The 25,542-nt window shown below is 40.7% G+C and overlaps 1 protein-coding gene across 1 annotated transcript in view; it reads left to right on the top strand.

Moving 5' to 3' along the window:
* IARS2 (isoleucyl-tRNA synthetase 2, mitochondrial) overlaps nucleotides 1–25,542 on the top strand; it is a 34,662-nt gene that overhangs the window by 1,333 nt on the left and 7,787 nt on the right. The window contains exons 2-15 of the mRNA XM_023758596.1: nucleotides 1,448–1,570; nucleotides 3,165–3,324; nucleotides 4,483–4,631; nucleotides 4,717–4,766; nucleotides 4,847–4,956; nucleotides 5,049–5,139; nucleotides 5,465–5,580; nucleotides 7,345–7,514; nucleotides 8,241–8,331; nucleotides 9,212–9,363; nucleotides 12,007–12,167; nucleotides 20,594–20,696; nucleotides 21,601–21,694; nucleotides 24,931–25,039. Of these exons, the coding sequence (XP_023614364.1) occupies nucleotides 1,448–1,570; nucleotides 3,165–3,324; nucleotides 4,483–4,631; nucleotides 4,717–4,766; nucleotides 4,847–4,956; nucleotides 5,049–5,139; nucleotides 5,465–5,580; nucleotides 7,345–7,514; nucleotides 8,241–8,331; nucleotides 9,212–9,363; nucleotides 12,007–12,167; nucleotides 20,594–20,696; nucleotides 21,601–21,694; nucleotides 24,931–25,039 (1,679 nt within the window). The remainder of the gene's footprint in view (nucleotides 1–1,447; nucleotides 1,571–3,164; nucleotides 3,325–4,482; nucleotides 4,632–4,716; nucleotides 4,767–4,846; nucleotides 4,957–5,048; nucleotides 5,140–5,464; nucleotides 5,581–7,344; nucleotides 7,515–8,240; nucleotides 8,332–9,211; nucleotides 9,364–12,006; nucleotides 12,168–20,593; nucleotides 20,697–21,600; nucleotides 21,695–24,930; nucleotides 25,040–25,542) is intronic.

The following is a 25,542-nucleotide window of genomic DNA, read 5'->3' as shown; positions in this document are numbered from 1 at the left end:
GCAGCGGTTCTCAACCTGTGGGTCGCGAACAATGAAAATACATCCCGCATATCAGATATTTACATGACGATTCATAACAGCAGCAAAATTACAGTTATGAAGTAGCAACGAAAGTAGTTTTATGGTTGGGGGTCACCACGACATGAGGAACTGTATTAAAGGGTCGCGGCATTAGGAAGGTTGAGAACCACTGTTAGAGTCTTTAAAGCCCGTGACACTCGGGATATATTGGTTAAGCAACTTTCAATTAGCTTACATATGGCAGTTATCAGCGTTCTAGACTCATCGACTTGTTCTGGCACCTAATTTTTAAAAAAATATATTTTATTGATTTTTTACAGAGAGGAAGGGAGAGGGATAGAGAGTTAGAAACATCGATGAGAGAGAAACATCGATCAGCTGCCTTGTGCACACCCCTTACTGGGGATGTGCCCACAACCAAGGTACATGCCCTTGGCCGGAATCGAACCTGGGACCCTTGAGTCTGCAGGCCGACACTCTATCCACTGAGCCAAACCGGTTAGGGCGGCACCTAAGTTTTGAATGCGTTTTATCCGGGTCCTTCTGTATTCCAGGAACTGTGACCGTTTCAGATGTTCTCTTATTTCATCTTCACGCCAAGTGGATGTTAACGTTTTTTTTCAAAGGAGGAAACAGGCCCATTAGGGCAAAGTTGAGTTGGCCAAGGTCACGTAGTAGATTGCCCTGCGTGTTGTCTCAGACTTGGAGAGGAGCAAGGGCTGGGATTTCATCAGAAATCTGTGAGGATGACTATTGAAAGGTTTTAAGAGAGTCCTCAGTTGTGGAGGGGAAGGTTGTTGAGGAGGCTGGTGGAAAACCTGAAGGGATTCAGCAAAAAAACCAAAAAAAACCCCCAAAACCCAAACTCACCCTAGCCAGTTTGGCTCAGTGGGTCCTTGGACTGAAGGGTCTTGGGTTCGATTCCAGTCAAGGGCACCTACCTTAGTTGTAGGCTCCATCTGAGCCTCAGGTTGGGGGCGTGGGGGAGGCAGCCAAACGATGTGTCTGTCTCTCTCACATCAATGTTTCTTTGCCTCTCCCCCTTCCTTCCATTCTCTCTAAAAATCAATACTTATAGACACAGACAATATGGTTACCGGAAGAAAGGGGGGGTAGAAGAGAATAATGGGGGGATAAACGGTGATGGAAGGAGACTTGAATTGGGGTGGTGAATGCACAATACAATATACAGATGATGTATTATAGAATTGTACACCTGAAACCTATATAATTTTGCTAACCATTCTCACCCTAATAAATTCAATAAAAAAAAAGTACTCAGAGTGCATTTCAGAAACATCACCGTTTGTGTTTTAGAGTTAAAGACATTGGAATGAGATAAGAAATAAGTGGTGCTGTTCCTCATGGTAAGACTCAGGAGTATGTGTTTATACGACGTTCAGACATTACCGCTCTTTTTAAACAGAAATGTGGATTTTCAGAACTCTATTCATGGCAGAGAGAAAGAAAAGTAAAGACAGAATTTTGTCTTCACGATGGACCTCCTTATGCAAATGGCGATCCTCACGTTGGACATGCTTTGAATAAGGTAATCATACTTAGGTCTATAAGACTCGGGGGGAAAAGTATTTAAATGCACTTTATAAAAGAGTAGTCGAATAGTATGACAATGATGTACATTTGCATTGACACATAAAATGAATGTCTTTTTTTTTTTTTTTAATATATTTTATTGATTTTTTACAGAGAGGAAGGGAGAGGGATAGAGAGTTAGAAACATCGATGAGAGAGAATCATTGACCAGCTGCCTCCTGCACACCTCCCACTGGGGGTGTGCCCGCAACCAAGGTACATGCCCTTGACCGGAATCGAACCCAGGACCTTTCAGTCCGCAGGTCGACGCTCTCTCCACTGAGCCAAACCGGTTTCGGCTAAAATGAATGTCTTAACAGAAAGCAGCAGTCAACCATTTCGGTCCTGCGTGAAGAATAACATCCCTGGTATTTGCTTTGAGCTTGTGTTTTACATTGGTAAATTTCGTTTTAGTCAGTAAGTCATTATTGAGCACCTACTATGTGCCAGGCGTTGTTCTAGGCTGGAAATAATCAGTGAACAAAATAAAGATAGGCCTTGTCCTTTGGAGCTTATGTTTTAGTCAGGGAAGACATAATCAATAAGATAAATAAAGTATGTTAGAGCTGCTATAGACTGCGCATTTGTTTCTTCTTCCAAATTCCTATGTTGAAACCTAATCCCTAATGGGGTGGTATTTGGCAATCAAGGTTTTGGCTTCTATGGCTGTAGATTTTTTTTACCTATTCTAAAATTTCAGAGAGGCGGAATGAAAGCATATACTAGTATGTTTCTGTGTCTGGTTTCTATCAACCACGCATGGAGTATTTCGGAAATTCATTCATGTTGTTTTAGATGTCAGTAATCGCTTCTTTTTTTCATGGCTGAGTAGCATTCTATTGAGAGAATATACCACAATTTGTTCATCAGTTTTTTGTGTGTGTGTTTTTTTTTTTGAGTTCTTTATTTTTACGTAGACTTCCATGGGAAACTGGGAGAGGGTGTGGCCTTGGACCTCTGTCTCTGCTTTCAAAACCAGGAATCTGGTCACTAAACAGGTCCATACTGCTTAGAGCAGTGTTGCATTATAATATGGATTGTATATATTAGAAAAGCAAGTTGTGTTGAAAACTTTCAACATTTGAGTTATGTTATACATATTGCACATTCAACAGAGGACAAACTATGCTGCTTAAGAGCTCATTTTTGCATTATTGCACATTTTACATCAGCCGGCCAAAAAGAAAAGCGTAACTTCAAATATCTGTTACTCTTGTTTTTGTGTAGAACTTGAATTGGGAGATTTAATAGGTTACTTTATATAACTTTGCTATTAAGTAAAACTTTATCATCTAAACTGTGTACAGTACCTGCATTTAGAGATATATGCTGAGCCATTTTTAAGAATGTGAATTTACGGGATTTTCAAAGCTTTTTCTTGTCTGTATTTTGTTCAGCTAGGTCATTTGCTAAAGCAGCAATTGAGAAACAGAGGTCGGTAAAATCCTTTTAAAATTGGGCTTTCTCGGTGTTTTAAAATATTAAGAAAATAAGGTAAACTGTTGGATACATGCTTCATGTATGAGTGACGATTAGCATTTTCTTTGCAGATTTTGAAAGATATAGCCAATCGATACCATATGATGAGGGGTTCCAAAATCCACTTTGTGCCGGGCTGGGATTGTCATGGGTTACCCATTGAAGTAAAAGTCTTATCAGAACTTGGCGAGAAAGCTCAGGATCTGTCAGCGATGGAAATTAGAGAGAAAGGTAAGTAACCTCTCTTTCTGTTTTGAAATGGTATTCATAAACACTGGTTCTTTGGAAAAGTCTGGGCCTGATCAGAGAGACCTGTTTATTTTGTTTTTTGTTTGTAGTTAGAATGAGATCTGTTGGAAACCACTTTGTCACAGAAAATTCAGATTTTTAAAAATTGACCTTTGTGAGAACTTATGTTCAGAGATTGAAGGAAAGATTTTAAGCATTTCCAAGTACATCATTCAGTTCTTTAGTCTTCATATATGTGTGTGTGTGTGTGTGTGTGTGTGTGTATACATAGATATATATATAATAATTATTATTTTGTTGTTGTTGTTGTTAATCCTCACCCGAGGATATTTTTCCCTTGATTTTTAGAGAGTGTGGAAGGGAGGGGGAGACACACAGAGAGAAACATCGATGTGAGAGAGAGACATTGATTGGTTGCCTCCTGTCCGCCCCCTACCAGGGCCGGGGATCGAGCCTGCAACCGAGGTACATGCCCTTGACCAGAATCGAGCCTGGAACCCTTTAGTCAGAGTGTCGATGCTCTATCCACTAAGCCAAACTGGCCAGGCCTAGTCTTCATATTTTGAGATTATTATTTTGAACAGTGTTTTTATTTATTTTCCTCGCTAGGACTTTTGACCTATTTTAGGTGATAAACAAAAGTAAATTCTAAAATACAAATATATTTTAAATTAATCTCTTATATGATTCTTCAGTAGATTGGGTCGGCAAGGAATCTTATATTTGTATATGTTAAGCTATTGTATATTTGGATATGATTGTGAAGATTATTTACTTCCTTGTGAAAGTTATTATCAACTCGATGTACTGATTAATTTCTTTTGTATAATGAAATATATTCTCTGATCTTTTCTTAAATTCAGAAATTTGAGGAATTCTTCCAGGGTATCTTTTTTTCTAAATGTAAGGTCTTGTACAAAGTCTAGAAAATACAGAAGATGCTAAAAAAAACTTTAACTTTTGAAATTCTAGTTAATTTTAGGGTTTGAACACCTTTAGCTTTCAAAATAACTTTGCTATTAAGTAAACTTTATCATCTAAACTGTGTATAGTACCTGCATTTAGATACATGCTAAGCCATTTTTAAGAATGTGAATTTACGGGTTTTTCAAAGCTTTTTCTTGTCTGTATTTTGTTCAGCTAGGTCATTTGCTAAAGCAGCAATTGAGAAACAGAGGTCGGCATTTATTCGTTGGGGAATCATGGCAGATTGGAACAATTGCTACTATACGTTTGACGGCAGTTACGAGGCCAAACAGTTGAGAATTTTCTACCAAATGTATGACAAGGTACTGAAGTACTTTTTTACTTTTCTGAGAGTGTTAGATTGTTACAGAAACCCAGCTTTTCATAGACCGTCTTCGTCTTTTCTAGGGCCTGATTTACCGGTCTTACAAGCCTGTGTTTTGGTCTCCCTCATCGAGGTATTTGTGTGTTTTTGCTCATTAAAGGAGACATTTTGTGAGGCCTCCAGATCCTTATGTCTAATATGTTTCCACCTCAGGACCGCCTTGGCTGAAGCGGAACTGGAGTATAACCCCCAGCATGTCAGTCGCTCGGTGTATGTAAAATTCCCTCTCTCGAAACCTGCTCCCAAGTTGGCATCTCTCATAGGTGCGATTTATTCATATTTATTCATTGCTTGAGTTTATGACAGTTGTGGGATTGGAACATTTGCTAACATATTTGAAACTCTGTTCCCACAGATGGTTCCTCTCCTGTTAGTATTTTAGTCTGGACGACACAGCCTTGGACTATTCCAGCCAATCAGGCTGTTTGTTATATGCCAGATGCAAAGTAGGTAGAGCATTGCATTTTTTGTTTGTTTTTTTAATCCACAAATAAGATCAGTTCTGTCAGTAGTATTATTTTGAACTTATTTAACCCTCATTATTCTCCTAAAAGTTAATGTGTTATAACTTAACCATGTTCATATAGGCTTTAAGATTTTATTTCCAGCTTTTTTGGGAAAACAAAACATGTAAGGGATGAAGTCCTTTGAAAATAGTACTTTTGGGATCTTGAAGTTCGTTTTTCTAAAATGGCAGTAACACATTTTAAATGTTATCCGTGGCTTTTCTTCCGTCATTGTTAGTAACGTTACCCTAAACTTTTATTTGAGGTATGCCGTTGTGAAATGTTCCACGTCTGGAGAGCTGTACATACTGGCTGAAGACAAAGTGACGTTTGTTGCTTCTGCTTTGAAAACAACATTTGAGGTTATTTCAACATTTTCAGGTGAAGCTTTATAGATATTCTCACTATCACAGTCATCAAACTATTGGGTTGATTGAGGTACTTTGCTGAACGCTGCTCATTCTGAATCAAAACAGACGTGGCTTCTGCCTTTCTAGAATATACGTTACAGTGGTTCCCCTGAAGGAGACTATACATTAAACATGATAGGGGTATAGAAAAATGTGAACATTGACAAAGGCACAACAGACAAAATAATATTTCTGCCAAATATCCAATGTAAAATTGGACAAGTGTCCTTTCTATGAGGTAGAATGTACAAAGATCTTTTCAACTTTTTATCCAAAATTAAATTGCTAAAAATCATTTTTATCTGATGTAATCTAAAGAACACGGAAGGAAGTAAATATATTTATTTTTGGTACATGATTTTACTAAGGAAATTGAGTAAATTCTGAAAATTAGTCCAAAAACAGTGCTTCAATCAAAACAATCTTTAGTGGGCTTCAATTTGGGACTGGTTTTGAGATATAACTGTGGAATCAGGGAAGTTTTAAAATTACCTTTGGCCGGGCTGGTGTGGCTCAGTGATTGAGTGTTGACTTGTGAACCAAAAGGTCACGGTTCAATTCCAGGTCAGGGCACCTGCCCGGGTTGTGGCTCCATCCTCAGTAGGGGCTGTGCGGGAGGCAGCTGATCAATGATTCTCTCTCATCCATTGATGTTTCTATCTCTCCTTCTCCCTTCCTCTCTCTGAAATCAATAAAAATAAATAAAATTACCTTTGATCCTTAGGAATGATATATTTTTGAGTTTCTTACCAAAAAAATGTTTTTTAAATGAATGAGATATCCCAAAATGGAAAGATTGCCTAACTAATAGTGAAGCCCTCTATCTAAATGCCTAGGTTCAGATACAAGCCAATTAGAAGTTTAAACAGTCTTAGCAAAAATAAAAAGGATTTAAAAAAACAAACAAACATTTTTATTGATTTTTTTACAGAGAGGAAGGGAGAGAGATAGAGAGTTAGAAACATCGATGAGAGAGAAACATCGATCAGCTGCCTCCTGCACACCCCCCACTGGGGATGTGCCCGCAACCGAGGTACATGCCCTTGACCGGAATCGAACCTGGGACCCTTCAGTCCACAGGCCGACGCTCTATCCACTGAGCCAAACCGGTCAGGGCAATAAAAAGGATTTTATGTGAAAGGCAGGAAAGAAGCTACAGAATGTTTATCACTTAATATCATTTGGTCCTTACTGGTGCAATAGGTAAGGAGGATCCAGTATATTCTTACTCTATACGTCCCTCTTTCCCTCCCCTCGCCAATCCCCTGCCTGCATTTTTAGTGCAAAATGTCTACTCCACAAGTTAGATGTTGTTATGGAAGCTGAAGGGCATTCTCTCAAGGTTTTTGAAAGTGGTTATAGTTAAGATCACTCTTCTAGATTATGTAATTGTTTCAAATTATTACTGTGCAGAGAATTATTGGGTTGCTCTTTTGAGCCACCATATTTCCAAGCAGTAGATGTAATCTCATGGCTGGCAAAATAGGCTGGTGACAACTAGCTTACGACTGATTAGAGTAGTAAGAATGTTGAACAGCTAAAGCAGCATAATTTGTATGGGGTAGGTTTTCTTTGCAGAAAGAATATATTGTTCCCAGATCAGGGGAAGGGGGAAGCCGGGCGTGGGCCGGTCTCCGGCCTGGCTGCTCCTCTTGTCTGCTGTTGCTGCGCTTCGAGAGGTAGAAGAATTGCCATCTGAGATGATTCTTTTCATTGTGCTTTTCTTTGCCTTCAGGTGCCGATTTGGAAAATGGTACTTGCACTCATCCTTTAATTCCCGATAAAGTCTCTCCGCTCCTACCTGCAAATCATGTGACCATGACCAAAGGCACGGGATTGGTTCACACAGCCCCCGCTCATGGTATGGAAGATTACAGTGTAGCTTCCCAACACAACCTGTCCACGGTACTGGTCCTCTTCCTTCCTTTTTAATCGCTGCTTTCGTAGAATTAAAGTGATAAATCGAGTAACATCTTTTTTTTATAATAAACACTCACTCATCATCATAATTGTGAAATTTGTGCAATACGCTGGAGTTTCATTAATTCACCCTAATTGAGAAAGATTTCCCAGACAACACAAAATCAGCGCAAAATTAAATTTGAAGAATGTATATTAAGTGGGGGCAGCTTTTTCTTTCAAATATGAAGTCACATGGACAAATTACTTTCTCTGAAAATTGGCAAGTGGATTTTACTAGTTTAACTAGTTGAAAAGAACAGGTGTTTTTAAAACTATATAGTCCTCTCTAATGTTACGCACACCAATTACTTAGCAAGTTTTTCCATTTAAAGGTGAGTTTCAAAGTCATCACTGTGTATGTACGTTGCCATAGATCCATGAATTAATAGAGATCAAATTAAAAGTGATATTTTACTTTTTAGTAAACAACAGGTCTCTGCTTTAATTTAGCCTTTAGTGATGTAAATGTATAAATTTACATTTCCTAGTCACTGAATAAGTCCTCGAAATTTCACTGTAGTGAAAGACTAGCCAAGCATGTTAAACTTGCTGCCGGCGGGCCGCACGCCTCGTCTGTTAGACTGAGATGTCTTATCTGTGTTGTCTTGCCAGATACTGTCATAGATAAAATGTCTTGATACTTTAATTTTTCAAAATGACACTTTGTAGGATTGTTTAGTGGATGAAGATGGCGTTTTCACAGCAGCTGCAGGGCCTGAACTTCAAAACAAGGCCGTCCTTGATGAGGGGACAGATGTGGGTGAGTATTGTGTATGTTGGTGTCATAAATCCGTATTTTCTGAAAAGTAGCCAGCAGGAGCCTTGACTTATGCTCCCATGTTATACTTTCAACAAAAACAAAAGGCTAAAACGACGTCTTATTTTGCCACATGGTTTGAAATAGAGTGTAGAGTTTTTCATATCTTCCTTTGAAGATGCCTTGTTTAAGCAAATCAAGGTATGGGCAGGGCCGCGCTCCCTCTGAAAGATCTGTGGACGAATCCTTTTCTTGCCTCTTCCGTTTCCGGTGGCTCCTGGTCATCCCTGGGTTAAACCAGTCCTTAGTGTACAGCTGTTACTCCCGTCTCTGCCTCCAGTGCCACCGTCCTCCTCTGCTCTGTGTGACCCTGTTCTTCCCTCTTGTAAAGACAGTGATGGGGTTAAGGGCTCACTCTAGTCCTCTGACTTCATCTTCACTCGATCACATCTACGAAGACCCCATTTCCAAATAAGCTCACATTCACAGGGCCTAGGAGTGAGGGCTTAAGCATCTCTTTTTGGGGAACAAAATTCAACTCACGGTACCTGGTTTCTTCCGAAATACATGGTCACCATTTTAAGAACCTAGACATGTAAGATTGTGACTCTGAATTTCAGGTGTAGAATTCTAAGTGTATCGTGTTCATCTTTCCTTTGAACGGAAGGCAGTGGGATAATCCGGAGTCTGATTGAGGTTTTACAGTCCCTGCGTGTTTTGCCAGGAGAGTCCCAGGTTATGCCTGTGGTACTTGGCAGGTGGCTACTCTTCCTGCACCTGCTGGTGCAGATGTAGGTCTCCTGGGAGTATAGAGGGTTACTAGGGTTTTCATAGTACTTGTAAATGATGTCTAACGCAAATTGTTACTGACTTTTTTTTTAAGTTATAAAGATGCTTCAGGCTTCAAAGAATTTGTTGCTAGAGGAAAAATTGGTACACAGTTATCCCTACGACTGGAGGACTAAGAAACCAGTGGTTATACGTGCCAGCAAGCAGTGGTTTATAAACATCGCGGAACTCAAGGCCACAGCCAAGGTAGGAAGGCGTCCTACTGCAGGCTGGGCTTTCTCGTTCTCAGTGAGGGAGGGCTGCTGTTAGTGTCTCAGTGTGAGGCGGAGGGAGGGTGTGCTGCTGTTAGGATTTGTTCTCATAAAATCGTAGAATTTCAGATCAGGAAGAATCTTGGATTTCCATTCCTCATTATACACGTGAGGAGAATCAGCCTGAGAGGGGTTAAGTGACTTGCCCAAATCCTGCCCAGTGCAGTGAAAGTGGCATAGAATTGGGGCAGAATGGAGCTTGGCAAATGGTTTAATCTCTCAGAAGCTCCGTTTCCTCATCTATGTAAAGGTGGTCATAACGCCTACCTCCTGGAATAGGTGGGTAAACGATTCTGGAACATGAGGATTCAATACAATACTTTCAAGACCCTTGGTTTTCCTCAGATTGAAATTTCAGTCTATTTGAAAAGTTGTTGCTTTGTGTTCATGCTTTAGAACAGATGTTCTAAAGTTTTACATGTATTTGAGCTCTTTCATTTAATAAAATGTTGGCATGGCAGTTTGGGGCCCTCGCCAAAGCTATGCGTAGCAGTTTGCATTTGTATTGAGTGGACAGTTGTGCCATGGACTGGTTTTGGTTTTTTGTGTTTTTTTTTTTTTACATCCCATGAAGCCCTTACTTGTAAATATTAAAATTTGTAACTTCCAGCTCTGCACAGACTTTTGGATGCAGAACATCTTAGTCTGATGCAATATGCTGAAGCTGTTTTTAAAAAAATGTCTTATATACAATTTTCAGTTGCTCTTTGCAGAGATAGAATAGAGTGATGTACTGCCATGTTTCTATTACCCAAGTTCAACAACAATCAACTTACGACCAATTTTGTTTTTACCTAAACCCCTCCCACCACTCACTTTTTATTGTTAATCCTCACCCGAAGATATTTGCTCCAGTGATTTTTAGAGTGGAAGGAAGGGAGGGAGGGAGGAGAGATAGCCAGAGAAAAAGAGAGTGGGAAAGAAAGAGAGAGAGAGAGAGAACCATTGATGTGAGAGAGACACATTGATTGGTTGCCTCCCTCATGCGCCCTGAATGGAACTGGGGATGGACCCTGCAACAGAGATACATGCCCTGGACAGGCATTCACACCCAAACCCTTTGGTGGGTGAGCTGACCCTCCAACCACTGAGCCAAACTGGCCAGGGCCCACCACTCATTTTTACTCCCTATCCACTGGATTGTTTTTTTTAAATTTTGTTTTATTGTTTAAAGTATTACAAAGAGTAGTACATATGTCTCCTTTTTTTTTCCCCCTTGACCTTCCCCCGGCCTCCCCTACCCCCCAGTGTCTTGTGTCCATTGGTTATGCTTACATGCATGTATATAAGTCCTTCGGTTGATCTCTTACCCCGCCACGCCCCACTGAATTGTTTTGAAACAAATTTCAGGCATTCTTTCTTCCATAAACATTTCAGCATGTGAATCTGAAAGATAAAGACTCGTCAAAACATAATTCCAGTGGCATCATCACCACCTTAAATAAGTAATAGTTATTCCATAACAAAATCGAATATCTCTCAGCATTCACATTTCTTGGATTTTTAAACCAGGTGTTAAATTGAATGGCAGGTTTTGTCATTCTGCCAGTAGGTGGTGCTACAAATGGCTTTGGGAGAGAAGGGGTTTCAGGTAAGTGAGGAAAGGAAACATGAAACTGAAAATACAAAAATGCTTTTATTCATGGGTAGGGAGATTTTAAAAATGAAGTTAATGTATTTTGGCCTTTTTGAGTTTATTACCAAATATTTTTGCTAGATAATTTGTGTTTTTAGTAATTAACAAATGAAATGAAATCAGATGTTAGTAATTAGATGTTAGTAATTTGCAGCTCTTGCGTGGGAAGCAAGGAGGGAGTGTTCTTGAGAGATGAGAGATAGTAAGTAAAGGGGAAGTCACTTATGTTGAGAATGTGTTTTTCTGTTTTAAACCATACTATATGCAAATTAGGTTAGTTTGCAATCCTTGTTTGTCAACCTATGACAGTAGTTTTTCTTAAGCATTTAAAAAATGATTGAATTGAATTCAAGTTTGAATTGATTTTAACTCTAGTTTAATGAAGTATAATACTTCTACTAAACCTGTTATTACTGCCTGTTATTGCTAGTTTTGGTCTGGTGCTTAGAAATGGGATAAAATCTTTCATTACCTACTCAGAAGCTGCCGTCTGCTCTTTTTTTTAAAAATATATTTTATTGATTTTTTACAGAGAGGAAGGGAGAGGGATAGAGAGTTAGAAACATCGATGAGAGAGTATCATCGACCAGCTGCCTCCTGCACATCTCCTACTGGGGATGTGCCCGCAACCAACATACATGCCCTTGACTGGAATCGAACCCGGGACCTTTCAGTCCGCAGGTTGACGCTCTATCCACTGAGCCAAACCGGTTTCTGCTCTTGATGTTCTTTATTAGGTCCTTTGTGGCCCTGGTTCAACTGCCTCATTTGTTCTGAAATGTGTGGTGTTTAAGGTAGTATTTTGGGGAAGGAGAGTTGGCAGGGGACATGTAGATGAGTATAAATATCTAAAGAAAAGAACTATATTAGGATAAATAGTGACAGTTCTAGAAAACTTGTTCTGCTTTCTCTCACTGGACTTGCTTTGTGAATCAATTGCAGGAATTGTTAAAAAAGGTGAAATTCATTCCTGGATCAGCCCAGAATGCCATGGCTGACATGATGGACCGGCGGCCATATTGGTGTATATCCAGACAGAGGGTGTGGGGTGTTCCGATTCCCGTGTTCCATCATAAGACAAAAGACGAAGTCTTGATCAACAGGTAGGACTTTCTGAATATTTTCAACATTTTAAAGTGAGTTGTATTTTCCTCAGAAATGGAAAAATAGTGGATTATTGAGAACTCCTAATAGATGTTAAATAAAATATTCTAAAATAATTATCTTTTGGGGGGATAAAATATTAATTTCAGAAAGATCCTTTTAATATGATTGCAATTTGAATAGCTATGTTTTTTCAGTGTTTATACATAGGAACAGAGGCTCTGATGTTTTTTTCCTATGAGAATTCATTGTTCCTGTGTGCCAGGCCGTGGGTTAGAACCAGCTGTCGGGAATCCAAAGACGGACAGTGTTTCGTGGGGGAGTCTCAGGGTGTAACTTTTATTTATGAATTAGAGTCACTCTCTTACTGAGTCTACACTCCCTTTCAGCGAGAATAGTGTCATGTGATTGTGTAGATGCCTTAAAATTTAAGAAACTATAATACAGTTCAATGTATAAAATTACATTTGTTGTAGTGATTACATTCCCAATTGTATCTTATTTTTTTCTTCAGTTTTTTTTTTTCATTTGGAAAGATAACACATGGACATAGTAAACAGTTTGGAGCAGAAAAGCTTATAGAGTGCAAAGGAGATTTTCCCCCAGGCCAGACGCTTGATCCTTTGAGTTAGTGAACAAGACTCCCGTGGTCCCTGCTCAGATGAGATGATGGTCTAGCTGGTGTACCTTCTAGGGAGTTAGGGAGGCTGCCAGTCTTGTGTTGTCCACACATGCGGGAAGGGGAACAGTAGTCACTCCCTTTAGGAAGAGGTTTTTACTTGTTTTGAATACATTTGTTTTAATTTGGTTTATGGACTTTTTGCTAAATTATTCTGTAAGACGAGTCAGGAGTGTGAGCACATTTTGTAAGTCGTTTCACATTTCATCCGTGAGGATGACGAGGTTTGGAAGGCGTGGAGGCCGACAGGTGGAGGGGAGTCAGGAGCCTGCAGACAGCGGTGAATGGCCGACGTTGGGTTTGTCATTGTTGTGAAAGGTTCTCCGTTTCACCGTCAACATTAGCAGCAGATCTTTAGGTAGAGCTTTTATGAAAATATGGATTTTAGATTTTTAAAATGTTGATTAAAGTGGTTTTTGGTTTGTTTTGACTTAATCACTTATAGCCCACACATTGGGTGTGAAAGTTCCTTTTCAATCTGAAATACGCTTGTCGCTCCTTCACCTGTCGCTCCTTCCCAGGGGTCTGACACCTCTGGCCGCCTGGCCCAGGCAGCACGAGAGGCTGGTCCTGGGGTAAATACTGAACCCCATGCCTGCTTCATTTGCCTCTTTCACAGAGGATGTGGCGTTGGAGTAGGCCTCGCGGATGAGCTAGGACATCTGGGGAAGTATTGGGATCTGCAGGTGCCGAGGAGCTGGGGGGGGGGGGGGAGTAGAACATGTGTGTAGGAGCCATAATGCACTGAGTGTTTGTGAGGGAACTTCAGAAAGATGAACTCTAGGACACCTTGGTTGGGGGAGATTATAGTGAGTCTTGAATACTAGGTTAAGGAATTTAAGCTTTTAAGTAGACATGAAGAGTGAGAGTATGTTTTAGGAAAAGAAACTAGATTCTGGAGACCAGGAAGTCATTATAAGGCTTTTTATTACAATTATAATTTTATTAAAATTTGGAGCTGAGACTCTTTGAACCTAAATATTGTTGCTTATGTGTTGTTTTTTAATTGAGAGCTTGATCAGATATAAACTACTAATACCTTATTACCTCTATTAAGAATTAAAGTTGAGATAAGTGCACACAAGTGAGAGAGAAACAGACAGACAGACATAGACAGACATTGATCAGTTGCCTTCCGTATGCCACCCTGACCGGGGATCGAACCTGCAACCTTTGGGTGCACAGGATGATGCTTCAAACTAACTGAGTGACCCAGCCAGGGCAGAACAAGTGTTTTAGGGGATTTTCTTGAATTGATTGAGGTAGACCCTGTGTGTATATTAGTAAGCAGAGCAAGCGGATTTATTGGATTATTATTTAGTCAAGACAGTTAAATGGTACATAGGCTGATTGATCAGTAAGCTGTGTGAAATAAATGCGAGCTTCGTCAGAAAAACACAAGCAGATATTCATCAGGTACCATTTATGTTTTATTTATAGTCAGTACATTTACATGGCTGTTACAGACTCTTTTTTGTGTGTGTTGCTTGCATGGTCCCAGTTGGCTTCTGATTCCGAAGTCGTCGAGATATACAGAATATTGGCCTACAGAAATGACAGACACACTTAGCCACACTGTCTGTCAATTCATAGGTCATTTTCCTGTACACCATTTGTTAGTTCACAACTCGGCCCCACGCACGGAGGGCTGGGAGGGACCGGAGGAAGAGGCAGCCCACTCCCGACTGGTAGGTGGCAGGTTGTGAGCCAGGAAACTTAGCCGAGATGAGAATCACAGTGACCATGATCTGCTGTCTTTCTTGGATGTGCCTTTATATTGCAGCGAGTTGGTAACCATCAAAAGTAACAGCATCTCCACTGGAAATTGGTACGCAGTCCACATGGAGTTGCTGTTACACTTGATAACTCCATTATGTGTATCAAAAGATGCCTTCAGCTTTTCTTGATGAAAGTCCCTAATAATCTCGTAAGTATACTTAAACGCTGATGTTTAATTTTGATTTGAATTAATTTTCTCATCTACATTTATATTCATATTTGTAGTTTCTCAAATAATTCCATTTCTGTCTTTAACATCATCAGTCATTTTCTGAATCTGTAATTTAATGCTATTATAATTCAGGTGGAAATCTATTCCTAGTTAACAAAGATAAAATAAGTACTTTTTAGCATAAAAAAAGATAAACTATAGAAACACTTGCTACCTAGGAAAGAAAAGAAGTTGTTAAATTCCTTTCACCATTTCAGATGATTATAATTAATTTAACAGTATTAATGCAATAGTTAACCTACGCATTTAAGGAACTTAGTAGCTCCTGATTTCTGGAAATTATGAGGAATTTCCTAGAAACAGTCTAGGAATTTCTAGTTTAAGTTGGGTGTAAGCTTTGGCTACCTCAAATTTTTACTCATGTTCATGGCTATTTGGTGACAAATTATAATGTGTATTAAACAAAGAAAATTTCTCCAAATAGGTTTCCTTAGCCTTTCTAACATAAGCATAGCATTAAGGTAAAAAATAGCTCCCTTCTGATTTCAGTGTGTTCCAGAATTAAATTTAGTACGTAAATAGGAAATATTTAGTCTCTTACCTTCATCTGGTAACTTGCAGAAGAAGAGAAGTTCTTGTAGTCCTCAGTATTTCTTGCTTCTATGCAGACAAAATGCAGGACTCACTGGACAGCAACCGTTTCTTCATTACCTAGTAACCCTAATGCCGCTTAATTTCCAATAACACGCTAAATAAGCTTCCAGCCTCGTCGATGTCAAAGTCCAGGGGGATTGGTTGGTGCTATAGTTGCTTTTACTGCCAGGGCATTTTCGCTGATTGAAACCTGCGGGGCACGTAGTGCATGTGTTTAGATAAGGCTCTTGCGTAAAGTACAAAGTTTTATGATGGACTTATCGCTTTATGAAATACAGCGTTAAAATGGAAGCATATAGGTTAGGTACTGATAAGCAGTTCCACCCACTCTCGTCGACAGTAATTTACACTGACCTTCAGGTTATAAGTTAACTGTTAAATATAGGCTATTATTAACAAAACTAGAGGCCTGGTGCACGAAATTCGTGCACTGGGGGGGGGGGTGTCCCTCAGCCCAGCCTGCACCCTCTCCAATCTGGGACCCCTCGGGGGATGTCCAACTGCCAGTTTAAGCCCGATCCCTGTGGATTGGGCCATCCCTCTCACAATCCGGGACTGCTGGTTCCCAGCCGCTCACCTGCCTTCCTGCCTGTTTGCCCCTAACCGCTTCTGCCTGCCAGCCTGATTGATGCCTAACTGCTCCCCTGCTGGCCCGATTGTCCCCAACTGCCCCCCCTGCCGGCTTGGTCCCCCCCCAACTGCCCTCCCCCGCTGGCCTGGTCACCCCCAACTGCCCTCCCCTGCTGGCCTGGTTCCCCCCAACTGCCCTCCCCTGCCGGCTTGGTTCTCCCCGACTGCCCTCCCCTGCTGGCCATCTTGTGGTGGCCATCTTGTGAGAGGGCGTGATGGTCAATTTGCATATTCCCACTTTATTATATAGGCAGGTAGTGTTTAATAAATTTAAAAGCATGATCTCAGTTTCGTATAAGAAATTTACACTCTAAATATTTATCAAGGGACATAAGGGGACCAATGTCTGTGCAATGATGTATATGTAAGGAGGTCCCATACAGTTGTTTATAAAAGAACATAATGGTATAGGAAAGAGATAACTTAAGTCAATTTCAGAAGAATGAATGTGCAGTCATTAAAAGTGGTAGCTCAGCTCTTAATGGGTGCCAGTTCCCTGTGTGTGAAAATGAATGAATGGAGCCCATCCAGCATGTGGCTGTTTCTAGGGGTTTGCTGCAGATCTGTGAGTATCTTTCAAGCAGTTGTGCAGCCTTTACTTGTATTTTTCCCCCCAAGTTATCTTATTGGATTTTGTTTGAACATTAAATTTATTTTTATTTTGCGATCCAGCAAACCTCAAGTCTGTAGGTTGGATGTGTGTGTTTATTTTTATTGCAAGTTTTGTTCTTAAAACTCTCCCAGAGTTTCTTAGGATCATTCGGACCGCCAGAGTCCAAGTCAGGAGAAAATTGTCACTTTGTGACACCAGTTCTGGGCATTTAAGTTGTGATCTGTTTAGAATGCGAGGATGTTTTTCTCTTTGAAACCTGCATTCTTATGTATCAGAAGTTTTGTTCAGTTTTTAGCCTCTAACTCCAGAATTGTGTTTAATTTATTTTTGTTTTAAAAATGTGAGTAATAGTTGTCTACGGTCTCAAAATAGAATTGAGAAAATGTAGCAATTAAATCATGACTTTTAGTTTGACTAGAGGAGGTGGGTTTTTACAATTTCTTAGTAACATGCCAGCTGCAAACTCAGAATCTTTCTTTGTTGTTTGGTATTTTTAGTTATCGATGAGGTAGAGTAACTGAGCATAGTTCAGTAATACTTATAGTAAATCTTCACTGAGTTACCTTCTATTTAGGGATGTAAAAAAGCGTTGACTTTGGCATTCTACAATGGACATGTCAATAAAAAAGGGGACATGTCAGTATCACCTGTAGTTGTAAGTTGCTTTTCCCGGTGTCCATGGCGACTGAAGCTCAGGAGAGGGATATGCTGTGCTCCTGTCAGGATCTACCGAGTCGCAGGTGGACTCCGGTCATTGGACTCGGTGCTCGTTCTGTCAGCACTAGTCTCCTGAGACTTCCTGGTGCCCCGCCTCCCCCTGGTTCATGGCTAGTCCTTGTGCCTCTGCTTAGCAAACCGGAGATATGGGGAGTGTGTGTTTATGAAAGTGGTGGTCTTTTAGATGCACTAGAGAGGCTGAATAGCAAAGTAAAAACATTTGAACCATGACTAGGAGACACGCTTTCAAGGCCTGGCTTTCACTGTGTTACTGGCTTAGGCTCATGAGTGTTAAGGAACCAGGAGGCACAGAGCAGAGCTAAATGTGTTTTCTGTGAATCAGTTAGTGCTTAAAAGGGGCTTTGACAAGTGTAGTGTATGGTGGACACATAAATGTTTATTTTGACTAATAATATTGATCCCAACATTTCAATCCTATTTTCTAAGTGAATATGAAATTTGAACCATTTGCTTTTACTTTTGTACTATTTTTAATTTTTATTTTATTTTTGTACTATTTTTTTAATCTGTGTATTTCCAACATTTAAGACTGATTTTCTATTTTATTTTACTATTTACCTGAAATTGCAACTGATTTTTACAGCATGTTGTACTTGTGTATAGTATAAGTATACTTTTTCTAGTATCTCTCTTATTTAGGTTTATTCAGATTTTTTATTATAGTATATTCATATTTTCTTAACTGATAAAATGTTCTGTGCAAACTGCATGAACTAGTAATAAGTAACTAAATATTGTCATATAATTAGTTATTGCAGAGTGTTTTATGGTCTCATCACAAAAGTTTATCTTTACTGTTAAAGTCCATCTAAAATGTGTGACTTGCCCTAGCTGGTTTGGCTCAGTGGATAGAGTGTCGGCCTGCGGCCTGAAGGGTCCTGGGTTCAATTTCGGTCAAGGGCACATGCCTGGGTTGCAGGTTTGATCCTCATTAGGGGGCGTGCAGGAGGCAGCCGATCAATGATTCTCTCTTATCATTGATGTTTCTATATCGCTCTTCCTCTCTGAAATAAATAAAAAATATACTTAAAAAAATAAAATGTGTGACTGTGTTAGATTTATGGACTTGTGCCCATTTTAACATTATTGCTTTTCATAATTTCTTTAAAATAGATGCTGGTAGCATTATACTTTTTAATCCTTCATAGCATATTTTGCTTCATAGTGATATTTTGCTATTATAAGGTATTTAATTTATACTATCCATTTGATTTTTGCTTCCCACATTTTTTAATAAATAGTCATCTGTCGGTGAATGAGCAGACCCAGAGAAGTGAAATGATTTGCACCATGCAGTCATGATTCATAAACCGTAGATACAGATTAAGAACTTAAAGCTTTTTCCTACCCACTACTCTGTCCATTGTCATTGGCTCTCGTGGACCGATAGTTAATTACTTGTGCTGATGGATGTGGAAGAAAGGAGGATAACAGAAAAGTCGGCTTTAGTGTCTTTATTTTAATTAATTTAACTGTTAATGTGGGTGTGTGTTTTGGTAACAAAATGAACTGTCTAAATTTACCCGACTTTCAGAGAATCAGTTTGAATAATAGCTACAGCTTCTCTACTTCTTACTAGGGGGTACCAGACATTGGTCCAGGCATTTTATATATAAGCTTGATTAGGATCTGTGATAGCTTGCTTAATGATACTCTTATTATTTGCATTTCACAAACCAAGGTACAGAAACGTTACGTGCTTTGCCCGGGGCCACATGCTAGACAGTGATAGAACCAGGAATTACCCAAAGATGTCTGGGTCCAGGGTCCATGCTCTTGACCATGATATATACTGCGACTCGGTGAAAAGCCACTAGAGGAAGTTGTAAAGTCCATAAAGCTGTGATAATAAGTTAAAAGTATGCTGTTCCTGTGAGAAAATTTAGTATACATTTCCCCCTGAGTTTGATTTTTAAATAATTTATAACTGTATCTCCCCAAAGATATGGTCAATTTCAGTTTTCACTTCCTCTGCACTTACTGGCTTTCTGCTGGGTGTTAGGCACGGTGCTGAGTGGTCCGTGGCTCGGCTCAGGCGGTTTGCAGGCGTCCTGAGGAAGTACGTAGGATCACTGGCATGGAAGGTCATCAGGGCAGGCATCTACCTGCCTCAACTGCTTTGTCTCCGGTGCTCAGAACACTGTCCAAGACATTGGAGGTGCTCAGTAGATAGTTTTGAACAAATGAAGGTTATTATTTGCAATACAGAGGTCACCCAGGACTTAGAGGTGTGTTAGTGCTTGAGCGCGGTCTCTATAAAAAGTGGCAGGGTCAGGATGGCAGCCTGGGTATCTGTTGTCTAAGGGGGCGTCCCGGTGTTGGGGATGTTCTGGTGTGGCGCTGCCCGTGCACATGGACTTGGACTCGGGCCTGTGAGCTGTGATGGGCAGGGAGTGTCTGAGGGGTTGGTGAGGCCGTTTCAGGAGTGTGGTTCTCTCAGAGCTGTATGGTGACATTCAAGGGATGAGAACTGGGGAGAAGTGAGGCCATTGCATCCATCTAGAATCGTGGCAGTGAGCTTGCACGAATTCAGTATTAGATCAAGGACAAGTTGGAGCAATATTTCAAAGGTAGGACTGTCAGGATGTGTTGCTTTGAGGCAGAAATGGGGGGTGGGTGGGTAACTAAGAGGTTTTGAATATAAGTGCTTGAATAGGAAATAGATGGATAGAAATAGGGAAATGAATAACTGAAATAGGAAAAGTTTTTTTCTTTTAAGGGATCCATATGATTTAATATTATTTTTGAGATATATTGATATTATTTATATTTAAGATGATAGCAGCAGCCGAGTGAGCAAGTAATTGAAGAGAATACCATTAAAGCAGTGGTTCTCAACCTTCCTAATGCCGCGACCCTGTAATACAGTTCCTCATGTTGTGGTGACCCCCAATTTCATTGTTACAAATTGAACATAATTAAAGCATAGTGATTAACCACAAAAACAATATGTAATTATACATGTGTTTTCCGATGGTCTTAGGCGACCCCTGTGAAAGGGTCGTTCGACCCACAGGTTGAGAACCGCTGCACTAAAGTTTGGGGGAAAGGATAGGAAAATATCCTGCGATAGGAAAGATATTACTTTTTAAAACATTTAAAATGTTGGTATTAATCACAGCAGTTAACGGAACAACTCTGTCTTGTCCCCGTAAACCAGCCAGACCATCGAGCACATTGCTAAGCTGGTGGAGCAGCATGGCAGCGATGTGTGGTGGACTCTCCCCCCCGAGCAGCTCCTTCCGAAGGAAGTCTTGTCTCAGGTAAAGTTCCCTTGTCAGCCACCAGCCTCTGTGTGCATTGCATGCCTTACCGGCAACAGAAGAGAGTCTTGGGAATTAAAAAGTAGGTACAGCCGAAACCGGTTTGGCTCAGTGGATAGAGCGTCGGCCTGCGGACTGAAAGGTCCCGGGTTCGATTCCGGTCAAGGGCATGTACCTGGGTTGCGGGCACATCCCCAGTGGGAGATGTGCAGGAGGCAGCTGGTCGATGTTTCTCTCTCATCGATGTTTCTAACTCTCTATCTCTCTCCCCTCCTCTCTGTAAAAAATCAATAAAATATATTAAAAAAAAAAAGTAGGTACATTCTCACGTAAAGCAAGCATGTCAAACGCTGCCGGCGGGCCACGAGCTCGACACGCTTGATGTAAAGTGAAGGAGCTATTCACTGTAAATAGAAGTCAGTGCGTGGAGAGGAGACGTGTTTGTTTAGCTAGAGAGCTTGGTATTTAATATAGCTGAGGGGTGAGGGTTTTTGTCATCTCATTGAGGGCCAGAGTTTTAATGGACTTGCTTAAGTAGCTGTAATTGCGAGAACAGGGACTGGCATGAGTATACCAGGACTTCGTAGGATCTGAATTAGGGGGAACCAATGGCATCACACACCAAATATCCGAACTGGAAGATAATCTCGAGAAAATAAAAACAAAAGCAACATTACAAACAGTTTTATATTTACATGAATACGTGTGTAAATCAGGTGGCCTTACTAATTTTGGCCTGCAAATGAGTGAGTTGTTGTAATTGTGAAATGTTTTTAAGTGTTTTAAATTTAATGTGAAAATGTGAGGGTAACAGTTGCAAGCATTTCATGTCCTTTGGACTTTCGGGGATTTCTCGTGTGCATTTCTGGTGAAACTCAAGTGCTCTTCTTACCTATCTCCTCAGGTCGGTGGTCCCGACGCCTTGGAGTACGAGCCGGGCCGGGACATCCTGGACATCTGGTTTGACAGTGGAACCTCCTGGGCCTGTGTGCTTCCAGGTGATTTACATCGGAGTCTACACACCCGTCAGGCAGTTTTGAGACTATGCAGACGGTACTTAGCAGAAATCTATAGCCAGGATTCCTCTTGCTTTACTTGCAAGATCTGCTCAAATGTAATCTGAGATCGGAAGGACCTTTGGAGATCATTCAATCTGAGGATTTGTACACTTCGTTTTTGTTTTTCCAAATGAAATTTTATACGGAACCTCAATACATGAGATAGAGAAAAATGGGGGTTTTCTCCCTCTTTTAGCCTCCCCGGCCCACCTGGCCACCCCGAGGCACCCGGTTCTATAACAGAAAGTGTGGACATCATGGAAACGGTCTGCCCAGCATTTTTCAGGAGAGGCAGTGAGACTGAATTAGAGGCCAGTTAGGGGCTGGTCACATAACCTAGAGTCAGGCTCTGGGACTCAGTACCTGGTTCTCAGTTCTCCTCCTTCTCTACTACATGCCCCTCCTCCCCCCAGTATGAACAACTGACTACTTTTACACTTACTCCTAGTTAGGGTGAGTCTGTGACTCACTGGCTGAAGGGAAAGGAGCGATGGGGCAGGAACTAGGTGAGCAGGAGGAGGTGCACATCAGAGGATGTGTCCAGTTGCTGGGGGAGAATGTCCTTGGGGATACTCAGTGGAAAGTTCGAGATAAAGCGAAGTATGCGGCTGGTCGTCCCTGGGAGGGAGGAGACGGGATGAGGTGCCCGGGGAGCAGTGGCAGCTCAAGCAGGTGCTTGCACTGCTCCGAAGGGCCGGCTTTGGCCCAAGAGGCCCTGTTTGCTTTCGGGAACAAGGGAGTGTGGGGAAATGGCTTGTCTGTGCATAGGCCGTTGTTAAAGGGATGGGAGGGGATTGTCCTCAGGTTTTCCCGGCGGCATGCTCTGGCTCGAGGCCTCAGTAGGGGGAGGACAGCAGTATGGATCCAGTAGGGGAACCATTCCTGCACTTGGCCTTTTAGCTTAGGAAATTGGAAAAGCAAAATGCATGTAAATTCATTTTTACTCTATATTACAGCTAAAATACACAGAGTAACATGGCCAAGTATAAGTTACATTAATACAGTTTTATATTTTTTTATGTAAGAATTTTCAGAATTAGTATTTCGTAAGTTTCTCCCACTGTATTTAAGAGAAAACGTGACCTAGTGCTCATGTAGTACATTTCAGAGTTCACTAACTGCTTCGGCTTTGGTGAGAATTGCTGCTGCTAGCGTTGGTGCTTTTTAATTCCTGACGTGGTTTTACATCACCAAGCGCATCATCGCGTGCCAATTATACCTGGTCATTGCCTGGGTTACAGAGCGGGGGACGCCGTTAAGACCCCCCCACCCCGTGCCGCTGTCCGTGGTGCTGATGGCGTTTAGTCATTCAGTTTCTAGTTTGTGATGTTCTGAACCAAATATTTATGGCAGAAATACTTTATTAAATGAAACTTATGCTAAAAATGCACCTGATTAGCAAACCATGTTTTTCTTCCCTGTCACATTTGGGTAATTAATTCAAAGGAAGAAAATTAATTTGTTATTTAAAGATGTATGTTGCATGCATAGGACGCTGCCAGAATATAAACTACCATTATGATAATAAGTCTAATTTTAGACTGTAGTTTTCTGCTTTTTCACTCAGATCTTATATTCCTCCTCCTCAAAAAAAAGTAAACAAAATAATCTTATGAGATTAGTCAATAAGAATTAGATTAATTGGTTTATATTTTACCTATTTTCTTTCCTTTTATTCTTTTATGACCAAAAAAACCAACAAACTTGAAAAGATAGGCATTACACATGAAGTGGGAGTCAAGATACTAGGCGAATTCATAGTTGAAAAGGCCATAAAGTGAGGGTGACTTGCCTTAAAAAACCCATAAGAAGGAAGTCACCTACTTTTCCTGAGAAGGCTTGTTGTACGTCTCTTTCTCAAGTGGTTGGTATCAAGTCCAATGTGAAATGACTTATTGCCTACGTCTGCGTATTTCCTTGAGAGGACATTATTGAAAAATAATTCAGCCTGATTTTGAGCTAAATTTTAGCTACCAGACTTCATTAGTACCTGCTAATGTTTAATGAGAGAAATTTGGTGATTACATGGTTACATGGCATATGGTTTTACTTTTGCTGACAGATTTTATAGCAGTGAAAGAGATTTGGCTTATCAATTTTAACACCAGGTCAAGTGCGGGTTTCATTGTGAGTTCAAGGTAATAGAACTGAAGAAATGGAAACTTGAAACTTCCTGAAAGGGACTAGTATTTTTAAGTGAATCTTATATAGGTAATAAATCATACCTATATTTCTAAAACATTCTTTAAACATTAAAGGAATTAATTATTGCAGTGATTTAAAAAAAAAACAATAACATGAATTATTTTTAAATTTTAAGTAGATTAATTTTTTGGAGCAGGTTCAGGTTCACTACAAGATGGAGTGTCGAGCACAGAGTCCCGTACCCTTTGTCCCCCCTCCCCCTCAGCCTCCCCATCAACATCCCCCACCTGATGGCACATGTGTTACCGTGGGTGAACTACATGGACACATCACCACCCAGAGTCCACGGGTGACAGCAGGGTTACCTTTGCTGATGTAGATTCTGGGGTTTGAACTAATGTGTAATGATACGTGTCCATCATGATAGGGTCATACAGAGTATTTTCAATGCCCTAAAAATCCTGTGTTTTACCATTCATCCCAACCACCACACCCCCTTATCTCCTACCCCAGCCTTTGGCTCATGTGGCTTTTTTATAGTTTGCCCATCTTTTTACCGGGCCACTGTCAAATTAGAAGTTAATAATTTGCCCTTTATCAAGAGTTCTTTTTTTTTCTGATTAAATGTCTTGGTTGAGCACAGGTACTCCAGATTGTCTAGGTTCAGGACCCTACCCTTATCTGTCACTGCTGCTTATCTGCATGACCTTGTTCAAGTAGTAAAACCTCTCAGGGTCTCACCCTCCTCATCTGTAAAGTGGGGATGATAGTAATACCTGCCTTACCGAGTTACAGTGCACATCAAGTGAATTAACCTATAACGTTAATTACCTATGGTTTGGGAGTTCATACGCAAGGTGTATTTTCTTCATCTGGATTAATAAATTGGCAGTGAGGGTAACAGCCATTGGTTACTGCAGACCCTGGAAATAAACAATGTGATCACTCTATCCTTTCAGTGCTTGGATATAGATACATGTTTGTTTTCCTATTACAATGACATTTCCGTACTTGTCAATGCTTGTTTTGAGGTACGGACCAAAGAGCAGACTTATACTTGGAAGGAAAAGACCAGCTTGGCGGTTGGTTTCAGTCTTCCTTGTTAACAAGTGTGGCTGTGAGGAAAAGAGCCCCTTTTAGGTGAGTATTACACCCCAACTGAACACACCGCACGCTTTGCTTCTGCTGGGTCTTGCCAGTGTAAGAAGCCTGTGCCAAACACCGCCTTTCATGAGCTCGCAGTCTCGTCTCATGAGAGAAGAGAGAGAGAGGAAGGAGGTAACAATGCAGAAAAGTCTGGTCACTGATATGGGACTCGGCACTGACCGGAGAACAGGGAGACCTGCGGAGAGCGAGGCCTCCAATGTGGTCGGACTCCACTCAGAGGGACGGAGACAAGGGCGTCCTAGGTTGATCGAAGGCAGCCTGGGCTCAGATGTCCTTACATTCGTAATCTCCAGAAGTGGCCACTGTACTGAACAATCCCATTAGGAGGTTTATTAAATTAGGGATTCATAGTTATAGGTAATTGCTTTTGTTTGTACAAATATGTGTATAGAGGTTCTAATCAGAAATATTCTGAAAGAGCTTAATAACACTGTTGCTATCTTACTATGAAAACCCATTCCAGCAAATTTAAATGT

The sequence above is a fragment of the Myotis lucifugus genome, unplaced genomic scaffold (genome assembly GCF_000147115.1).
Source record: "Myotis lucifugus unplaced genomic scaffold, Myoluc2.0 scaffold_133, whole genome shotgun sequence".
In the NCBI taxonomy this organism is placed as follows: domain Eukaryota; kingdom Metazoa; phylum Chordata; class Mammalia; order Chiroptera; family Vespertilionidae; genus Myotis; species Myotis lucifugus.
Note: the sequence above shows the minus strand (reverse complement) of the source record. Positions and strands in the feature narration are given on the sequence as shown.